The sequence below is a fragment of the Petaurus breviceps genome, unplaced genomic scaffold (assembly GCF_028583685.1).
Source record: "Petaurus breviceps papuanus isolate PSGF00001 unplaced genomic scaffold, PetGlider_PUasm1.0 91023, whole genome shotgun sequence".
Lineage (NCBI taxonomy): Eukaryota > Metazoa > Chordata > Mammalia > Diprotodontia > Petauridae > Petaurus > Petaurus breviceps.
The window spans coordinates 8,743,161-8,758,869 of NW_027187398.1; the positions used below are offsets into that span (position 1 = coordinate 8,743,161).

Consider the following 15,709-nt stretch of genomic DNA (forward strand, 5'->3'; position numbering starts at 1 on the left):
TTTTAGCAATCTCTGAGAATCTTGAAGAATGGGAGAAATACCACAAGATTAGAGATGGGAAAGTATTTTTTTTTAAGAGGAGTTTAGGGGAGGGAGAAGAGAATGGAGCCTGTCGGTAAAACCAGTGAGCTTGACTTAAATTCTTGGCAAAAATTCTATAAACTTATTATTAAAGGGAGGGCTAGTTAATATCTGGAAAAACTAATGATAATACAGCCAATCAAGAATAACACCTCCAAAAGTGAATATATATACTAAATTAATGTAAAAATATAATGAAAAAAATCACCAAAGGAAAGCCAAATTCTTTTCAGAGTAACTGAAAGTTGATGGTGCTAAGCAACAGATAATGAAATATATCTCTTTTAACAGTAGAGATGAGATGACTACTGATCATAAAGTTGTATATGTTACCAGGTGTGGTCACTGTATCTGGTGGTGTGTTTAATTTTTTCACTTTAAAAAATCCAGTGGGGGAAACGGAAGTCCAGAAGTTGCATCAATTTTACCTCCTTATTCCTATAACCCATGCTTCTCTTGGGGGGGATACCACATCATACTGCTAATTAATACTAAATTTGTAGTTCACTAAACCCAGTCTTTTTTCAGACAAACCGCTAATGGTACCTCCCCTCTATAAATAATTTATTGTTCAGCCCTAATGTGTCAAGTTAATGTGTTTCTGTCACCCAGCATATTAGCTACCTATCTCCCTCCCCACCCCAGCTTGTTTCATCTGTACATTTAAGTAACATGCTCTCTACACCTTTATCCAAGTCACTGATAACAGAGCAAAGCACAAATAGGGGAGTCCACTGGAGACCTGCCACTTGTTACTGAGCCCTAAACAACTGGGTTTTTTAATCCAAACATTTCATCAGTTATGAATCCACATACCTTTCTCTCTACCAGAACAGTATGAGATTATCATACTGTTTTTATCAAAAATACATCTCCAGCATTACCCTCCTACCAGTTTAGTAATAACCCTGTTAACAGAAATAAAGTTATTCTGGCACAACCTGTCTGGAAGCCAAGCTGGCTTCTGTTGTCACTGCTTCTCTTCCTACATGTTCACTAACCATCTTTTCCACAATCTTTGTAGAATTTTCCCAGGAAATGAAATGAGGTTCACTGTCCAATAGTTTTCAAACTGTCTATGACACTGACTCTTTTTTTTAAACAGGACAATTTGCACTTCTCTATTCTTAGTATCCAAGGGCATAGTTCAGCAAGGACAACTAAGCACTCTCTTACTATTTCCTTACCTTTCTAGGACATCACCTTGCCATTAAGCCATTCCTGTTGTCATTTGCAATGCAGAGGTCATTCTGCTTGACAGGAAAAAAAAAAAAAAACAGAAGCAAAATTAAGATGGAGTAGCTTTGCTTCTCCCATTCACCCCCAAGAAAAGATAATCTTGTCCCCTTTTCTCCCAGTATTTCTTTTTAAAACACAATTTTTTGTTGTCCTTAGCTGCCCTTACCAACTTCAGCTCATGTAGGTTTACCATTCCTGCCCTTCTTATGAAGCCATTCTCATTTATTTAATGTAGCTCCCATTTTCTGGGTTGATGTTGCTTCCTTGTTGATGAATCGATATCATCAAATAATCTATTTTTTCTCTTCATTATAATTGTTTCCCTTTGTCTTCAGAATTTCATTTTGGGGCATTATCCATCCTTCGTGGACTGACCTTTCCTATAGAGAATTTTAACCCCTGGGGTCCTACCCATCCTTTCACTGAACCTTTGAAACTCACTTTTTTCAAAATCTAGAGTACAAGAATGTCAGAATAGACCTGAATATCTTCTTCCCTATTACAAATACTCAAAGAAAACAGTCACTTCCCTCTATTATTTCTACCCCAGCAATCTGTTCCACATTGTCAATGAAAATCGTATACAGAAAAGAAGTTCCCCTTATTGGTTCCTTAATCCCAAAGGATGAAATTATTTCTAAGGCCAGTCAAGAATTTATTAAGCTACATTTTTTTTCCAGAAATGTACTCCCACAGATGTGTGTATAAGTGAGATTCCCCCACCAATGTACTATATCGTGGCTCCACAACAGGCTTATGATTTGTTTCCCAAATTCCTTATCTAGTTCCTCTTTCTGTCCAGTTAGTATTTACTATATTCCAGTGGGAAAAAAAAATCACATCTCAAAATCACTTAGTCTTTAATGACTCAAAATCTATTGAGGAGGGATATATAGTTGAGTGCATTTCTCAACCAAACTTATAGAACAAACTGCCTACATTCATTGCTTCGATGTTTTCTCTCATTTCTCAACCTTTTAGTCTTGCTTCCAACCTCATACTGTACCTGAATATGCTCTCTCCGGCCAGTAATCATCTCTTAACTGCCAATCCAATGGCATTTCTTAATCCTCATCTCATTTCTCTTTAATTACCATCTTTCTTTGTGTCTTTATTTATGACACTATTTACCACCTGCTTCTAACTGGATTTTCTCTTCTCTCAACACTCTCTCATTTGATGACCACATCGGCTCCCAGAGGTTCACTTATAATCTCTGAAGGTGATATTCAGCCTAATTCTCTCCTGACCTCTGGAACCACATCACTGCCTATTAAATATTTCAAAATGGATGTCCTGTAAAAAAAAAAAATCTCAAAATCAACACCAATTTCATGTGTCTTTTATCTGTCTAAAGCAGCATATGTGTTAGATTAAGAGATCTCTGAACATCATGTCTATTTCTTCCTCTGGATCACCTCCCAGAAGCCTGGGCAAGATTCCATAAGTAAGAAACTCAGGGCCTAGATTTGATGGGCTGGCAGCATCAGGTTATTGTTTTATTTGAATCCTGTAAGCCTAGGCAAATTCTACGTGTGCAAGTCTGTGACAATTCAGTGTTCTAGTTCCAGTATGAGACAAGGAAGAAAGCCACACTCACTACCACATTGAAAAAGGGAATTTATTGACAAGGATACTTAATAGGAAACGTGCCTTTGAAACCCAGAGTCACTCCTGACCTCAAAAACCCCACAGCACTGGTAGGCTATTGGAAACCACCTGCTCTGGAAGAATGCTCAGTCAAGGAATGGCACATGAAGCAATGACAGCTATAGGAATGTTGCCCCTTTCAGTTTAGGATTCCCAGCATTGGGAATTTTCCCTGGTCTCAACACAGTTTGAAAAGCACACAAGGAGGTGCCTGCTGTTGCAGACTTCTATAAAATTTCAGTAGCTTGAGTTGGCAAAAACCACTAGCTTGAACCAGTCAATTTATAACATTACAGAATGTTTCAACTGCATCTTTCAAATGAGGGCATGCTCTTGCAGTTATATGCAAGCAAACCAATTAAAGCAAAAGTTTAACAACCAAGGACAAAATGATAAGCTAACCAGGTTACAGAAATTCTAGCCAATCACACATGGTGGGTTAAGCACCATTTGTCGATTACCTGGACCAGCTGCAAGATGTACACACAGAAAAAAATACAGGAATACAGGGTGAGATCAAGGCACAAGAACAAATCTGAGAGCTGGCTGGGTGAGCGCCAATCTGAATAGAGGTAGGTCAATTCAGGAAACAGAGACGGTCTGTCCAAAGTAAGTCCCATAGGCATCTGTGGTCTTATGCTAGCTAGGTCCACTGGAACAATACACCACACACTTTTCCTTCAGGAAGTTCCATTCTAGGATGCACTCACTGTACTGGAAGAGTGGCTTTAGGGTATCCCTTCTGGCCCCTACAGGGTTTCACTAGCTCCGGATGTCCAACATCTTTGGTGCTTTCCCCTAAAAGCACAGTGGAAAGTTTTGGCTTTATTTGATGACAGGGAAAAAAATGAATTTAAGAGAAATTTCTAGGCAGCCTAGTCTAATAGAAAGTTGGCCTCAGATTCAGGAATCTCTGTATTCAAGTCATGGCTCCTACACATGCTGACTTTACACTGCTAAGACTAAGGTACAGAATAGACACTGACCCTACTAGAAGAAGCAATTAACTCATTAGGAGTTCCTTTCACTAATGAAGGCACAGATCTGACAAAAAATAATCCCTGTGATAAAAATAACACTGCCAAGGTCCATGTGAACTTTAGCATAATTAACAGATGGCAATCAGTGAAAGACAAGAGAAGAGAGTAACACAAAACTGCCCTCTTGGCCAGTATTCCTGGGACAGGGCTCAAGCATATTGCCAACTTGTGAGAACATACATTGCCTCAAAAATCTGGGCAGCAGGTTTCAAGCAAATTGAATCAACTCCAATTTCTTCTTTGTATTCAGTCCTCATGGATTTCTTTCTGTGTTTTGGGTGGAAAGAGGATAACAGGTAACCTTTGAGCTTCAACTTTAAGATGGTAAGGGACTGGCATAAAGAAGCTGAGGAGGGAAAATGGAAATGGCATTTGATGAGATTCGACCAATAAATATTTGCTGAGAATCACTTATTGTATTCTCAGCTCTGTGCTAAGCCCTGTGATGAATGGAGGAAATGTGTAAGACATGGTCCTTGCCCTGAAAGAAGTTACATTTGTCACTTTGGGTGGTATTTCAATGGAAATCCTGCACACAAGTTTGGAACTGAGCCCTCTCTCCAATGCTTGGTCAGGGCTTTTGAAGAGCCACAAATGGCCATCTTTCTGGAAAGCTCCTCACGGTGAACCTAACAAACTCAGCCATCTTTCTGGAGAGCTCCTCATGGTGAACCTAACAAACTCACCTGGGTTGGGTGTCCTTTTGTTCACTTCTGGGACCACCTTAGGTGAAGCAAAGGTTTCCGGAAGGATCTCTATCCATTTCATCCATCACCTCATCTTTCCGAGGGCTTTCCATTTTCTCCACTTTCACCACAACCTCAGGCCCAGAATTCTCTTTCCGAGGTTTCTCTTCCTCAGAATCACTCTCCTGGCCCACATACCTTCCAGACACCAGACATGTCGGCTTCTCCACGGTCTCCTACAAAACCCTTTTTATCATTGTTCACATCTCCATCCATTGAGAATCCAAATTTACAAATACAACAGAAAAAGATGTTAGGCAGTAGGGAAAACACCTCCACTATCTGACCATGATTCTTAATTTAGGTGCTAGGAGGATAGTTGAAAGATGGGTGAGAATCTGCTAGCCTCCCTAAAGGTAACAGGAGAAACAAGATGAACACTCAGTGGTTTTTCTTTCCTGGAGATTTTCAGCATGGTATACCTACTCTAGGAAACTGAAAGGCAGCACTCGAGTTTTGGAGGCACTACCTGAGTTTGAATCCCAGCTCTATTACCTATATTACTTTACTACCACCTGTGTAACCCTTTCCAAGTCTTTTGACCTCAATTCTATCATCCATAAAAATCCAAGGGTTTAGGCTGGCTAATCTCTTGGACTCTGTCATCCTGAACTATTACTGTCCCTCTCCCCCTTGTCCAGCACTCCCAACCATGCCTACTCACACTCCCCTGTGTAACTATCCACAAGAAACCCAATTATCTCTATGTAGACCACTTCTATTGTAACTGATCCCTAGAAATAAGCAAGCCCAGTTCCCTTCCATTAAGTCATTTAGTAATTTTTAACATTCTCAGTATACTATAAAAGAGGAGGGAGAAGGGGACAAGAGCCATACAATATATTTCAAAGCCAAATAAAATTATTTTCAGGTTATCTGTGCTATTATTCTCCATCCATCCCTCCTGTCCCTACACCCACCCCAGGATAATCAAGAGATAATTATACATTAAATATATATTTAAGTCTTCAGTTACAGTGTTTATACCCCTAACTCCCACCTGAAGCTCTGGGACAAGTGGCACAGCTTCTTCAGAGATTGAGACCATTTCTTCATCTTGGTCAAGACCCTCCTCTTCTGGCCTGTCCTTCTCAGCCCCTGTTTCTGGCCCAGCTTGGGTCCTCACTGTCAGGTCAAGAGCATTGGATGAGTCTTCAAGCTTACCTAGAGGACTACTAAGTATGGTATCAGGATTAGTGGAAAAGGGAGTATTCTTGAGAGACCCTTTGCTCATCTTTCCTCCTGGGTTCTGTTCACCTTGAGTCACCTGGAGGGATGAGGATGTCATTGCTGCCTCCTCACCTTCCTCCTCCTTTTGTATATCTGTCTCTTTCTTCACTTCTTGAGCACTACTTGCCTCTTCATATGGGGGGCCCACATCCAGCTCCATGAAGACTTCTTTTTTTATTTCATCACAAATGTTTGGCTCAGGGAACCCATTCCAAGTCAAGTTGGCTTCCTCCTCAGGCTCCTCAGGCTCTACTTTAACAATGTTCAGTAAATTCCCTGGCAGAAAATCGATGGCTTTCTGAGAGGTACAAGACAGTGGTTCTAGGACATGCCTCCCATCCACTGTCTTCACCACAGTCCAGCTGTGAGCATTACCCTCAAACAAGTCTGCCTGACTCTCCCTGCTCGGTGTGGGAGGCCCTGGGCTGTGTTCTTCTTTGGGGTACAGACTGGGACAAATAGGAGATGACTCTTGGGGTTCCAGTTTGGGTTCCAGAACTGGAAAGGCACTTCCCCCTTCAGTCTGAGGACAAGGAATATTTGGTTTCACCTCAGGGGTAGGTGGTACAGGGAAATTCACAGGGTTACCAGAAACAATTAAAGGTGGAAAAGAAGAGGCTATAAGGGGTTGGTTTAAGGGACAGATGAAGGATGTGGGGCTAACCAAGAGAGTAGTTATGGGGATGGTCTGAGGGCTCTGAGCTATAGCTCTAAGAGGCTGAATCACATTAAAACTGCTGTTAAGACTCACAACTTCCACAGTGGTGGCAGGAACAGTGAGGATTACCCGGGGAGAGGGAAGAACAGGGGCAGGTTTCAAGGGACGGGAACCCTTGGCCCATTTTTTCTTTGGGGGCTTCATCTCTAGATCCCTTCGAAAAGGTGATGGCAACAAGACTCTGGGTTTGAAGGCTGATGGGGCAGGAGAAAGGAAGATTTGGGACTTGGCTATATTCTTGGGAGGTACAGCTGGCGATGTCATGGGAATCTCAGTGCCATTACTCCCAGTGACACCCAAAAGTGAAGCCTTTGGCACTGTCTGCAAGACCGTGGAGGGCTGGATCAGTTGGGAGTCTGGGATTTCCACTTTCACTTTCCTTGGAGGCGCTTCTGATTGGGCTAATCTGACTCGACTATTGTCATTTGAACAAGGTTGGAGAGAAGGGGCAGGGCGGATAAGGAGGGGTTTCAGGACTGATGACCTCTGCCTCCAAATTCTCCTAGATGAAAATCGTTTGGCAAGTGGTTTCAATGTCAGCACCACACCCTTGGGCAGCAGCAGGGGATATCGGCTATCATTCTCTGACTCCAGACCTGGGTCAGAACTCGTCTTGGCTAATCCAGACATATTTTGTGATTTTCCACCATCATTAGCTAAATGCTGTATTTCCTCCTGGATAGCTGGCAAACTGGCCTGTGGAGAAGACAAGCACTATGGTTATTCCTTATTAGAGTTGACGAGAAATAAGGAGGTTGTCAGGAATCTTGACACTTTTTGTGGAATTTTAAGGCCTCTCTCTAAAATAAAAAGGTACTTATTCCTTCCCCATTGACAAATTTCTACTGAGTCTATTTTGCAAATAATGATTCTGATTGTAGTCTAGACACTTTCTCCTTCCCCAAGTCCTGAAAACCTTCCCATGGAAAACTAGAATTTTATTGTATCAAAATCAGGAAAACAAGTTTTGAAAGGACCATGAAAGCAAAAAGGGAATGTGTTACTATATTGTTTAAACAATATTCATATTTAACAAACCATAAATAATGGAGTTTACTATTTCATATGTGATCATTTTTATTCTTGTTTGACTGTTTTAAGGTGTTTTTATACATGGTTACTAAGCTTAGAATTTTTTTCTCAAAGTACCCAGTTTTATATCCAGTTATGCTAGAAACAAAATGAAACTGTCATCTCCATAAGGCACCTCCAACACAAAAGAGACTCTCACCTAGTTAGAAGTTCAAAGAAAATGAGAACATTTCTTAAGCTTTCTAAACAGCCCAATTCTATGACTACTGCCTTGCAGGGTTGAACTAGACCCTCTAAGTCTCTTGCAGTGAGTTTCCCAAGGACCATACCTTTAACCAGAATGGGAGATGTCGCTCTTCCCTCTCCACAGGCGGCTTCCACTGATCAGGCTGAAGCTCCTCACAGCACTTAAACAATATTGGCAGCTGCTTTGTCTTCTTATAATACTGAGAACAAAGAACAAACACGACTGATAATCCTCATGTTATAATACCAGGTTGGGGTTGGAAGGGAGTAACACATGGGAAATCAAGGTCATTTTCTTTTTCTGTGGATACAAGTAGACATAGGATTCACACACATGTCAAGTTGGGGATTTCTGTACTTCAGGATGAATTAATACTTCAATTAGCATGATCCCACCCTTGTTCCAATGTCCTGTTTCTTTTGCCTCTACACAGCTGGGGGGTGGGGAGGGAAGGGGAAATAAGAGAGAAAATGGAGATGAAGCAGTCACACTGCTTAGGTCCTGCTCAGCTCCCCGTGGGGAAGTACAATAACAAGGCAAAGAGTCAAGAGAAGGGTACCCACTACCCCTCCCCCTAGGCACACCCTGTATATGTGTGTGTACATACAGAGGGAGAAAGAGAGGCTCATGATGGCAAAGTTTAATACAATGATTCAAAACAAGGGTGTTCAATTTAAAACTTAGGGTACCCAATTCCACATTCTATCAAGCAAAGTTACCCTTTTCCACAGAAGGTAGAGAGCATGGGATAGAGAGAGAAAGGATAAAGAAGGGGCAGCTCACTTTAATGATATTGTCAGGAGCCCGGCTAATGTTGAGGTTCTTGATTCTCACAGTCAGCTGGTGAGCAGACTTGGCAGTCAGGAGGTATTTACTGATTAGAGGCTTTGGAAACTCAGTCCCTTCAAAATGTTTCAGCCCCAAAGCTAATAAACTGAAAAACATGCACAGACTCAAAAACAGACCTTGCTCCTCCTTCCAAATACTGCCAACTCCCCACTCTCATTTCCATCCCTCTCCCCACCCCCCAGCTCTATGATTTTCCTTCTCTGTGTCCCCAGCCCCCAGTGACTGATGGCGACAGTTCTGTCCAACCAGTTTTTCTGCACTTAATTCTATTATTGGTGTCTGTCATATTGTTTATGTTCTATCTGCCCCATTGAATTGGCTGTTCCCCAAGGGAAAGACTTGTGACTTCTCCCTGCTAACACTGAATACCTACTTGTCTTCTGCTTTGGTGAAGAATATCTTATCCCTGGGATGCTTCACCTTCAAGGAACGTATTGGTAGCAGCTCTGGATACATGAAGACCTTGCTAGTGGCCAGAATCCAGGCCACCTGCTTGGGCAGACAGGGAAATTCACTGGCTGTAAAAAGAATCTACAGTTCATAGAACGCTGGAACTGTAAGGGCTCAGAGATCAACTAGTACATCTCTTTGCACTCTCAAGCCCAAGTTGTCTTTAAATCACATACACTATTTTTTAGAATAGGCAATTAGAAGATTGTGGAATCAATCAACAAGCATTTATTAAGTGTCTACTATATGCCAAGCACTCTCCTAGGCATTGGGGATGGTGGGGGTTTTTTTAAGTCTTAAAGGAGCTTATATTTCCCTTAAGAGAGACAACAAGCACATTTATTAAGTATTTACGAACAAATATGTTGAGATTTAAAGAATAAAATTTGAAGAAGTTAAATGCAAAATTGTTAGGGAGGAAACTAGTGCTGCCTGGGGAAAGGGAGAGGAGGAATATCAGGAAAGGTTTCATGTAGAAAGACAGGAATTATGCGAAGTAGGGGTGAGAAAATAATATATTCCAAGTATGGGAGATAGCCAGGCCAAAGACACAGATTTTAGGAGATGGAGTCTATGTGTGAGGAACAAATACTTGCCTTTGATTGGAACCAGAGAATGCAGAAAGGGGAGTAATGTCTAAATACAAGAGTTCTAACCTTGTTGTGTTAATAGGCCCATTTGGCCGTTTGATGAATCCTCCCTCAGAATAATGTTTTTAAATGCATAAAATAAAATACAGAGGATTATAAAGGAAATCAAATAATACTAAATTAGTTACCAAAATATTTTTAAAACAAGTTCATAGACCACAAGTTAAGAATCCCTGGTCTAACATAATATAGTTAGAAAGATAGGTCCTGACTAGTTTTTGAAGAACTTTCAATACCAAACAGAGGAGTTTATATTTTATTACAGTGGCAACAGAAAGCCACTGGAATTTACTGGGTAAAGAAGTGACAACCTGCAATTAAGGAAAATTACTTTGGCAGCTCTTCGGAGGCTGACCTGAAGTGAGGAAACTTGAGGCTGGAAGACTAATTAGGAGACAAAAGATAATGAAGGGCAAAGGGTGGTGGTCATGTGAGAAAAGGGCTCAGATACAAGAGATGTCATGGAGGCAACAATGGCAAGATTTGGCAACTGACTGGATCTTTCTACTTCCTCCAACCCTAGACATCAACCTAAGTGTCCTCATTCCTTTTAGGTAAAAAGTACTTGGTCCCATTTTCCAAATAATTGTTTATCACATATTTGAATGACAAGTTACACACCTGCCACCCCAACCCTCGTATATGTGTACTTTGCTGATTCCCTAGAGCTTTCTCCAAAAGGTCCAAAGTTGCTGGTTTTCTAACCATTTTTTCTCACAGTTCCTATATTCCATGGTTCTCTGATTGTCATACCACGATGTGTCCCTTATAAGCTGTAACTAGAAAATCCTGAGAGGACTTGAAACAACTGAAGTCCCTCAATGCCTGTTCACTTCTAAATGTCACTTGTCATTCTGGACAGACCTGCTGAATTCATTTCTTCTTCTATAAAAGGCTTCAAAGTTCCCAGAAGAAAAATCATTTTGGCTCTAGAAATACAGGATACTACCTTTGAATGTCCATCAGTGAACTCTCAATGAAGGGATTCTACAGAGAGGATCTTGGTGACTGTATGTCCTTTACACACTTTATTTTAATGAAAAGAACTAAGGACTTTGACTCAAACCAAACTAAAAACAAAGGTACAGACCAAACTATATTGATATTATTCCAAATTTAATGTATATGTTTATTTTTAGTGAACAGTAAGTTAAATCAAAACTCTATTCCCCAACCCCACCAAAAAAAGTACCTAGTAAACCAATGTGAATGAGAACTAAACCTATTGCTTTATGTTTTATACAACTTGTGAGGAGTGGCAGAGTTCAGATAATCAGAGGATCTGGTAGGTCCAAGACCTGACTCTCACTCAGTGAGAAGTATGAGGCAAGTTATTTAATACATCTTATTTTCAAACAACTCTTGAAGAACAAGTTATAGGGGGGAGCTAGGCAGTGCTGTGAATAGAGTACCGGCCCTGGAGTCAGAAGGACCTGAGTTCAAATTTGGCCTCAGACACTTGACACACTTACTAGCTATGTGACCTTAGGCAAGAGAAGAAGAAGAGGAGGAGGAGGAAAAGGGGGAAGAGTAGGGGGTGGGAGTAGGAGAAGGAGAAGAAGTACTACTACTACTACTACTACTACTACTACTACTACTACTACTACTACAACTACTACTACTTATAGACAGGCTGTAATCTTCCCAGGTGCAAAAAGGGTCTACACCAGTGAAATAACAGGTTCTTGATGTAGTAACATAGGACTACGAAAACAGTCACATGAAATGTCTTAGAGCTATATCTGATCTGAATTCACATTTTATTTCATCTAAATTGCTAGAAAGAATCATGTACTAGGGCTTAGGAAACTTGGGCTCTAGCCCCAGTTCCATCATTACTAACTACACAGACCAAACAAAATTACTTAGTCCCTGTGTCCAGGTTTATCTGTTTGCAAAATGGAAATCTACTTGCCTTGCAAAGATGTGTGGAAAAGATGGGTGCTTTGAAATATAAACTCATTATATAAATTACAATTCTTATTAGACATGCACTCAGGTGAACTCAATGCAGAATATATACTATAACAACCTGAAAAATTCCCAGAAATTCACATGCCCCAACTTATTAGGCCTATATTCTCCCCACCCCAGCACCCCAGTTCTTATATTTAATCTCACTCCTGTCTCTATCTCTACTTTGGAAACTAACTTTTTCCCTATATACTTCCTCCATTGTCACCCACCTATGTTCTCTTCCTGGCCTAAACCATCCAAACCATGTAAAGGATGTGGAAGAGTTCCAAAGGGGAAAGACAAGAGAGAACAGAACATAAAGCACCATACTATCTCTTGCCAGCCCTGGTCACATTTGACAAGTTTCTCCAACAGACCATAATCACCACACACTCAGAACCCTACTTGCATATTCAGGGCTTTGGCCCTCATCACTCTTCTGGACATTTTTTCGAGGGCTCAAGTCAATGGTGATGTGTGAGTGAAAGTCTTCAATGAGCTGTACAGCACCCTTCAGGTTACAAGGCTGGAATGTAGTCTGAAACTTGGGATTGAGCTGCTGGTGAAGGGCAACAGAGCTTTGAGCAAAGGTCCCCAGTTCCCTCTGGGAAAACATAGAACACAATAGTTAAGCTGTGTTATAGAAATACATAAGGAACACAATGCAACCCACAAACCCTGGCCAAGAAACTTCATACCTACTGGGAAGGGCTATAAGAAAGTATTTCCTAATAAGCCTCAATCGATTCTGATTCTTCCTTTAGTCAAAATGCTAGAAGCACATGCACTTCCTGTTCATATTATATTAATTTATTTTCACTGTAAATGTCTGTCTTTTTTTTCAGTGTGTTTTCTTTCAAATTAGACCATCAGCTATTTGAGAAGCAAGACTACAAGATGCAGGACTGGTCAGAACACTGAACTTGGAACCTAGGAAGACCCAGGTTCAAACCCTGCCTCAGATACTTACCAGCACTATGACTGCAGAAAAGGTACTTTACCTAAGCCTCAGTTTCCTCATCTGTAAAATAAGGAAAATAACAGCACCTACCTTTTTAAGGTTGCTGTGAGGCTTAAATGAGAGTATATGTAAAGCACTTTGAAAACAGGCACTCAAATATTGCCATGGAAAAGATTAAAGGCTAGTACCAACTTTATCATTCAAATGCCTGTATCTAAGAAACGATTTATCAAACCCCCATTACCAACGTCAAGAGCAACTTCATAATGGAAGAAATTTCAGGATTTAAAGTTCTGTCTCTTCCTCTCACTTCCTCTATCATGTTATTTTTAAAGTTGTACAAAATAAGGTTGTCACTAGGGGTTAACTGTTGCTTTGAAAACACTGCACATGCTAAAATATGAAAAAAAAAAAGCCAGCATACCTACACAAAATTAAGCAGAACTAATGGACATCAATGAGGTGGTGGAAACAATATATTCTCTGTCCTTTCATAGGAACCTGATGTCATGGGAGGAACAAAGTAGTAAGCAGATGCCTATGAACTCTTAGCCAATACAGGAAGAAATAGGAAAAAAAAAGATAAAAATAGCTAAGATAAAAGATCAAAGAGAACTGGTTAATGTAAATGAAAGGATCGATGTAAATCATGTAGGGTGAGAGATTCTGGAAAACTATTTGCCAAGCTGATTTTGCACTTTAACTTTCAGACTCATGTATAAACAAGGCCTTACAAGAAACATCTTGGTGGTACTGGCCTCCGAACTGAGGCTGGGGTTGGTGCTGGTCAGAAGGTGAATCTGAGTCAGGAGCTGAACATGCTGGGGAGGGAGAAAAAAAAGACAAAATACATCAGAGACATGGAAGGTGTTACTGTTTCAGGAACCTAGGTGGATTTTACCAAATATTGTGTTTCCTGTGGAAGATACTGAGCAGTTTTAATATGCTTTCGGTCCTGCATTTATCAGATATAAAAGCAGAAGAAATGAGCGTGAAGAATTTAGACTGGATAGAAAGGAAAACCCCCCTTACTCTGTGAGGGCTGTTAAATTCTAGAGTGTGTTGTAGATGGATGTCTGTTATCTTGTACACTGAAGACTATAGGTATGTTTAGCATGATCATTCATGATGGATCTTTGGAGAGCCCTTCCCAAAGAAGCCATGATTTAGTTTTTATTGATATTAAGAAGTCTCTTACTGGCCTCGGGCTCCATGAGGACCAAATATTCCCCTATAAGTGAACTCTCACCTGCTGCATCTGTTGCTGGAGTCGGCTCCTTTGAGCTTCATCCAGAACCATTGCGGGCACAGTATCACCCTGGGGCTTGGACATCTCTGGTTTGGCCTTCTGTGCTTCCTGCTTCTGCTTAGGTAAAGACTTCTTGATCACTAAATGTGTCACCAATTCATTTATGACATGATTTTTCTTGTTATATAAGTTTGTTAGTAGTTCTTCAAACCTGTCCCCAATAGAAAGTGAATAATTTTAGACATTTCCTGAGCTCCATAACAATGTATTCTCTGAAAAGTCACCTTTTTCTCCCTCTTACCTTCCCTCTTTTCTCCCCACTGAAAAAATAAGAAAAATAAAACCCCTGGCATAAACATGTATAATCAAGCAAAACAAATTCTTATATTGGTCACATCCAAAAATATACAAATAAATAGATGTGCATGCATCTCACAGGTTTTTGCCTTACATCCTGCAAATTGGTAAAAAGGACAAAAAGTGGCAACAAGTCAATGTTGAAAGGGTTGTGGAATAATGGACACTAATACACTGATGGAGCAGTGAAGTAGTACAACCATTTTGGAAAACCAATTTGGAATTATGCAAATAAAGTGATTAAAAATGTCCATACCCTTTGAACCTGAGACTCCATTACTAAGTTTATACCCCAAGGACTCCATCAGTAAGAAGAAAGTCCTCATATACAAAATATTTATAGCATGACTTTTTGTGATACCTACACATTGGAAACATCATCTAGAAGAATGGTTGAATAAATTGTGGTACATTTACATAATGGAATACTACTGTGCTGTAAGAAATGATGTTTGTGACAAAGACAGAGAAACATGCAAAGATACAAAAGAACTGATGCAGAACGAAATAAGCAGAGGCAAGAAAATTATATGCATAGTAACTACAACGAGGTAAATGGAAAGAGCAACTCCATATCAAAAATAGATATGAAAAAATTATAAGGATCAACCATGACTCAAATGAAGAGATAGGAGGAGAACCCCCAACCTACCCCTTCATGGAGATGGGAGGTCCAAAGGTGCCATACATTGCATATATTTTCAGTCTTTTTCTTTTATTGATCTGTTGGGCCAAGGTTTTTTCCCCTCTCCAAAAAAATCCTTTTTGTTATATGGAATGGTTCTGGGGGTGGGGGTGGGGAACACATGGGGTAATAACAATGATGATGAAAGAAATAGAAGATAGTAACAAAAACTTTAAAAATGTCTCATTCTGCATTCTGAGACCACCACCTCTCTATCATCAGGTGAATAGCATGCTACATCCTAAATCCTCTGGAATCATGGTTGATTATCATCCTAACAACCCATATTCCACTACAGACCAGACAAGAGAGGGCTAAGAGAGCCTGAATATAAGTTACTTTCTTGTCTGTCACCAACAACAACGACCACAAACACTCGATTCTGCAACCAGGATCCCTGAGATTAACCAAGATGTGGTCTTGAACCCAAGTCATCAGCCTTGCTTCGAGCCTCTCTCCCTCCCCAGCCAACATCCAGGGGAAAACATGCATGGAGATGAGTAGTCTCCCCACCAATGTGAACTACCTACTCATCCCCTGTATCTTCCTCATCCTCTTCCTACCTCCTC

The 15,709-nt window shown here is 40.5% G+C and overlaps 1 protein-coding gene across 6 annotated transcripts in view; it reads right to left on the reverse strand.

The window, feature by feature from the left end:
• Window positions 1-2,927: 2,927 nt before the first annotated feature.
• LOC138153720 (GON-4-like protein) overlaps window positions 2,928-15,709 on the reverse strand; it is a 79,225-nt gene continuing 66,443 nt past the window's right edge. For all 6 annotated transcript variants that reach the window (XM_069078082.1, XM_069078087.1, XM_069078084.1 and 3 more), the window contains 9 exons: window positions 14,099-14,309; window positions 13,584-13,670; window positions 12,294-12,492; window positions 9,206-9,350; window positions 8,767-8,917; window positions 8,066-8,182; window positions 5,757-7,400; window positions 4,697-4,932; window positions 2,928-3,768 (listed from right to left, as the gene is read on the reverse strand). In XM_069078082.1, the coding sequence (XP_068934183.1) occupies window positions 4,735-4,932; window positions 5,757-7,400; window positions 8,066-8,182; window positions 8,767-8,917; window positions 9,206-9,350; window positions 12,294-12,492; window positions 13,584-13,670; window positions 14,099-14,309 (2,752 nt within the window). In that variant the 3' untranslated portion in view covers window positions 2,928-3,768; window positions 4,697-4,734. The remainder of the gene's footprint in view (window positions 3,769-4,696; window positions 4,933-5,756; window positions 7,401-8,065; window positions 8,183-8,766; window positions 8,918-9,205; window positions 9,351-12,293; window positions 12,493-13,583; window positions 13,671-14,098; window positions 14,310-15,709) is intronic.